The sequence below is a fragment of the Prunus dulcis genome, chromosome 1 (genome assembly GCF_902201215.1).
Source record: "Prunus dulcis chromosome 1, ALMONDv2, whole genome shotgun sequence".
NCBI lineage: Eukaryota > Viridiplantae > Streptophyta > Magnoliopsida > Rosales > Rosaceae > Prunus > Prunus dulcis.
The window spans coordinates 2,058,590-2,064,231 of NC_047650.1; the positions used below are offsets into that span (position 1 = coordinate 2,058,590).

The 5,642-nt window shown below is 38.0% G+C and overlaps 1 protein-coding gene across 2 annotated transcripts; it reads left to right on the forward strand.

The window, feature by feature from the left end:
• Positions 1-1,049: 1,049 nt before the first annotated feature.
• On the forward strand, positions 1,050-5,303 carry LOC117638046 (protein SIEVE ELEMENT OCCLUSION B-like). 2 transcript variants are annotated; one of them, XM_034373131.1, is made up of 7 exons: positions 1,050-1,382; positions 2,591-2,683; positions 2,784-3,229; positions 3,433-3,527; positions 3,632-3,762; positions 3,859-4,317; positions 4,432-5,303. In XM_034373131.1, exons 1-7 carry the CDS (start codon positions 1,152-1,154, stop codon positions 5,020-5,022), a joined length of 2,046 nt encoding a protein of 681 aa, XP_034229022.1. In that variant the 5' UTR covers positions 1,050-1,151; the 3' UTR covers positions 5,023-5,303. The 2 variants fall into 2 exon arrangements, with proteins under 2 accessions (XP_034229022.1, XP_034229030.1); XM_034373139.1 differs by lacking the exon at positions 1,050-1,382 and adding an exon at positions 2,351-2,478.
• Positions 5,304-5,642: the final 339 nt, after the last annotated feature.

The window sequence follows — 5,642 nt, forward strand, 5'->3', positions numbered from 1 at the left end:
ATCATTAACTACGCGTTCACATTTTTAACTTTATCTAAATAAAAGTAGACAAATGTCGATATATTTGCATCCAAGAGAGGGATCCACACACCCACATGTTTTTCACATATCCAACAGAGACTTAAAACAGAAGCAAAACAACTAAAAGAATTAAGAGATATTTAGTGATATACCCATTTCTAGCACTAATATTATAAATAAATCCTACAAAATTGAATTCCTATAAACAAACCCCAAAAAAAACCCAAAAAATGATAGCTAGCCTTATTGAATTTAATATTGATTATTAAATTACTTTGATGCCCTATTGAGTGCTTTGAGTATTTTTATGAGATTTTGGGATTGGGCTTGTTTTAAGAAATTGATGGTAGTTTTGTAATTTATAATAAATTAAAAGCTTTTTTTGTTATGTTGTAAATGGGCTTTGGGTGTGTTTCTAAAGTTCATTTTATATAGGGTATTTTTATAATTTGGGCCCCCATATTGGGTATAATAGTGAATCTCCCAAGAATTAAAGGGAAGAAGCTCAGCATGTTCATGTGACCTCATTGTAGGGCAGCAGTTCCTTCCTCAACAGAGACCAAGAAAGGGGCACCTTTTCTTTTTTTTTTTTTTTTCTTTGAGAAACTTTTAAGAATTTACTTCTTAATTGCAAACAAGGATGCTCTTCAATATAATACAAAGGGACTTTCTGGAGGACGCCAAAAAAAGGGTATTTTGTCATTCAGAATATGATGAAATTATAAGCGTGTTTAGCCAACTTTCAAACAGGAAAGATCCAAGTGTCCTTTCTGCAAAACAAATAAAATAAAAAGGTTAACAAAACATAAACCTAGCTGATAATTTATTTCTTCATAGTAATATGCATAAAAAAAGTATGGAAGACAATATTGCATATCATCAATCTAGATGCTTCTACAGGTCCTTGTTGGGAAATATCTCAATCCAAATTCTACACGTGGAAATATTTTATTGAGCTGGACCACACTTATATGCTACTGTCCAAAGTAAACATGGCTATAAATAGAGGCACCGGGAAGCACTGAACTGCACAGCCATCGGTTCATATAAGCCACAAACCATCTTTCTGTTTTCTTCTACCATTAAGCCTTTTTCCAAGAGTTGTAAACCTGTAAGCCATTTCCATCACCATGCTAGGCATAGCACAAAATGCGGTGAGCAAGGTGACCTCAGCAGTCACCAACACTGCTCACCACATTGAGGGTGAGCTGAGCCTCTTTACCATGTCTGACAACAAAATTTTGGAGCTCATTTATGCAACCCATGTTCATGACGATGACTCGTTCGATGTTGACTCTCTTTTCTTGGTCACTGAAAACATCATCAAGCGTTCAACTCAGATCGTTGATAGCATTGTGCAGGTATGCTGCTACTCGTCTTGTCTTGTATTTTTTTTTTTTTTTTTTAATATAACATTTTCTATTAAGAAGGACAATAGCATACTAAACTCACACACTATACGAATGCTAGGATTCGAATCCAGAACCTTGTCTGAAGAAGTAAATACTTCATATAACTACACTAATGAATCCTTTGCGTCTTGTATTTTTATTACAAGAGAAATACTAACTACAGTCATTAAGACACGTGTTGGTATCTAGGGCCATAGCTTGCATTCGTCTTAGTGGTGATGTTGATTTATTTTTATTTCTTACAAGTACTTTGATTTTCATATGGTTGAGTTATGAGTTGGCGTTGTCCTACTTTAATGGCACGAGAAGAAATGAGGATTGGACAATTTCTTTAAATACAGGACAAGTAAATGGGACAATTAAGTCGTTTGAGGCACCAATCTTATTGGGGTCCCGGTCCCCAACATGACAGCTTCTTTTGTAGTTGTTTCTAAAAGTTGAGTAATCGCACCAAATTTAACCCAAAGTCACCCTAATCATCATGCTGCATTATTGCATGGTCCACCCATGTAATTTGGTTTTCTAAACTAATAGCTTTTTGGTCTTCAAGATAAGGGGAATGGGGTCCACATTTTTGCAATGCCAGGAAACACAACCAAAAAAAAACAAAAGAAAAAAAAAAGCAAAGATAAATTTTCTTTTTTCTTTTCTCTGAGGTCAGAATATTTTATACTGTTTTGGGAAACTATTTTGACAGAAATGTCTCTAACTTTTTCTTCAATAATTTTTTTTTTTTCTCTCAAGTGGGATATGGAGAATATTGTTAAAATTTTATTTTGGGACTTCAAAATAAAAACTTTGTCAGACAGAACCATTTGTAAATGCTCTATCTCATATCTATATATAAACTTATTTCCAAAACAAAATGAGTTCAGTTTTAGTGCCGTAATGTAGATATTATTGAGCTGGACAACTTGGTTTGACTATCGCTTGAAGTTTAGACCATCGCTTGTGCTAAAAAAAATTAGATACGATTTACCTGAATAATTTGTGGATAATATGATCCGCCTCTCCAGTCTCCGTTAGTGTCAACTTAATTTTAAAAGTAACCTGATTATATTGTTAGAAGAATTAGAAGTAATCTGGACTTATCACTTTGTTGAGCTTTTTTAGTATTAGAACACTGCCATTGTTGATTACTTGTGAATTTGTTGCAGGGCACCCAAGTTCACGTTGACACCATAGATGAGAAGCCCCCCAAAGCCAGCTTCAGCTCCCCATTGTGCACTCTTAAGTCCATTGGCTGCGAGGTCATTAAATATCACATAGCCTAGTAATTAATTCTTAATTCTCATTTTTTAACTCTTCCGCATAATTCCTATAACTAATCTGCTATATTTGTTAATTCAGATGTCATGCAAGCCTCCAGGTGAAGAGATTTCCCACAAATCAACACTAGCAATACTTAACAAGGTTTCAAACTATTCATGGGAATCCAAGGCAGTGCTGGCCCTTGCAGCCTTTGCTTTGGAATATGGAGAGTTCTGGCTGCTTGCCAAGATTCATCAATCTGACCTCCTTGCCAAATCTGTGGCAATCCTTAAGCGAGTGCCGGTGCTTCTGAAGCCTGCGGATCTCCAGAAGCGCAGGCAAGCGGTTGTGGAGCTCAACGTTCTGATCAAGACCACATTGCAAGTGATTGAGTGTATCTTTGAGCTGGAGAAGCTTTCTACTTATGATCCAAAGGATGTGCCAGCACTGGCAGTTGCAATGGATCATATCCCTGTGGATGTCTATTGGTCTATCATAACTATTGTAGCTTGTGCCACTAAGATCACCCTTCTCACTAGTGATGAGTAAGTTCATGTCTATACAAGTTATAGTCTTTGTTTAAGGAACTCGTATTGGTACTCCAAAAAGATCATCCTGCACTCCGCCATTTTTAAAACACAAGAAAGAAATTGCCCTTGGAGAAGTGCAAGATGAGTTCCTTGAACAATATGCAAGAGATTTTATTGGTACCACTTTATGTATATGACTTTGGTTTACTTTGGTGCAGGGAGAAACACTATGACCTGTCCCAATTTGCTCAAAAAATCCACTACATCCTTAACAAGCTTAAGATACAATTGTTGATCTGCAAAAAACAAATTGGTGGGTATTAGTTTATTTATATCACTCACTACTTGTATATGTTGCACTATATATTCGGCGTTGTTGAAGACTAAAGTCTGTTCTCTGTTTTCTGTTTGAAACAGAGGAGGCAGAGACCTATCGAAAGTTGAGGAAACTTTTTCAGACCCCTGCCGAAGTTATGGAGGTTTTCAAGGCCCTGATTTTCACCAAGGATACTGTGCAGCCAATCATTGATGGTTCTACTAACAAAACGGTTTGCTCTCGTAGCATATTTCTTATAAATTAATTTAACCATTGCTCTTTGTAGTTTGGCACTTAATTTTGCCATTGTGCCTAATTGTTCAAACAGGTTAACATTGATGTGCTGAGGAGGAAGTATGTGCTGTTGTTCATCTCCACCCTGGACATTTCTGATGATGACATTTCGATACTCAAACCGGTTTATGAGGGAACAAAGAAAGAGGATAAGTATAAGATTGTGTGGATCCCCATTGTGGAGCAATGGACTGATGAGCTACGAAAGAAGTTCGAGCTCTTGCGGGCCAAGATGCCGTGGTACACGGTGCAGTATTTTGCACCTGTAGCCGGCATCAGGTTCATCAAGGAGGAGTGGCACTTCAAGGGTAAGCCTGCAGTGGTGGTGATGAACCCACAGGGCAAGGTGGAAAACACCAATGCCCTCCACTTGATTCGGATTCATGGAATGAAGGCCTTTCCTTTCCACAAAGGGATAGAAGATAAAATCACAAATGACAGAGAATGGATCACCCCCATTGTGAATGATATTCACCCAAGCATACAGACCTGGGTAATTAAATTAATTTTCACAACTGCATGCATTTTAACTCAAGTTTTACAATGTGCACAAATAAATTCATGGTTCGATTTAACTTGTAACATATTTGATTTGATCCATTGACAGATCAAAGAGGAGAAGTTCATTTTCTTCTATGGAGGCAAAGACAATGACTGGATCCAGCAGTTCACAAAGAAAGCAACCATCATTGCAAATGATCCCTCCATAAAGGACTTAAAGATCAACATTGAGCTGTTCTGTGTTGGGAAGAGCCCCAAAGGAGGGGAAGACCTTGGCGTTCTTGGGCGCTTTTGGAACGGCATAGAGAGCTTGTTCTTCACCAATGTCAACAAGCAAACTGACACTGTGACCAAAGAAATCCAAAAGCTGCTTTCCTACAAAAACGAGAGTGGATGGGCCGTGCTTAGCAAAGGGTCTACCGTGGTGGTGAGCGGTCATGGCTTCACAATCTTGAAAGTGCTTGATGACTTCGACACATGGAAGACCTTCATAAAGGAAAAGGGATTTGAACTTGCGTTCAAAGCACACTATGAGAAGGTTATTCAGACTATGAAGCACTGCAGCCGCCTGGATATCCCAACTGTTGCTGGGAAGGTGCCTGAGACCATGAAATGCCCCGAGTGTCCTCGCACCATGGAGACATATGTGAGCTACAAGTGTTGCCACACTGATGGTCCCATTAACGCACATCACTAAAGCTCTTGTTTCTGCTGAGTTTATGAGGGCATCAGATGCCATAGTAGTACTATGAGAATAAGTATTATGCTTTCTTGTTTTGGTTTCTACAATAATCATGGGCAGTTCATTACTTTGGTAATGTGATGTCCACCAATGTGAGTATGAGTCTTGAGTCTGAGTGTTGTGTGTGCATCCAGTATTGCAAATGTAATGTTCATCTTTGTTGTTGGATATTGTCATGTTATGTGATCGGCCACAACTTTTTCATCATCGCTATCATTTGTATTTTCCTCGAATCAGTAGCCGCTTCAAGATTTGTTGTTGCTTCATGTGCTCTAGGCATGGAGAAATGAATATTTTAGCATCAGAAGCCATTCGAAATGGTTGTTTCTCTTGAGACCATGATTTATATGATGCCAATAGGAAAAAAATTGGTAGTAGGTGACAAGACCACTAAGACTAACACCAAATGACTGTTGCAACAATTGTTCTAAAAGACCCCTAGATGAGGATGAATAATGTCACATCCTATGGACCCGTCAGGTTATGCTCTCATACTCAACAAAATATTAACAAAGTTGAAGTCATCCAACTATCAATTCAGTATATCATGGCTAGTATTAAATAGGAGTTTCATG

Excerpts from the sequence above, each read along its gene's own strand:
- LOC117638046 (XM_034373131.1), top strand. The coding sequence starts at position 1,152 with ATGCTAGGCATAGCACAAAATGCGGTGAGCAAGGTGACCTCAGCAGTC. Across the intron at positions 3,230-3,432 it reads ACCCTTCTCACTAGTGATGA|GGAGAAACACTATGACCTGT; the intron begins GTAAGTTCATGT and ends ACTTTGGTGCAG. Across the intron at positions 3,528-3,631 it reads GATCTGCAAAAAACAAATTG|AGGAGGCAGAGACCTATCGA; the intron begins GTGGGTATTAGT and ends TGTTTGAAACAG.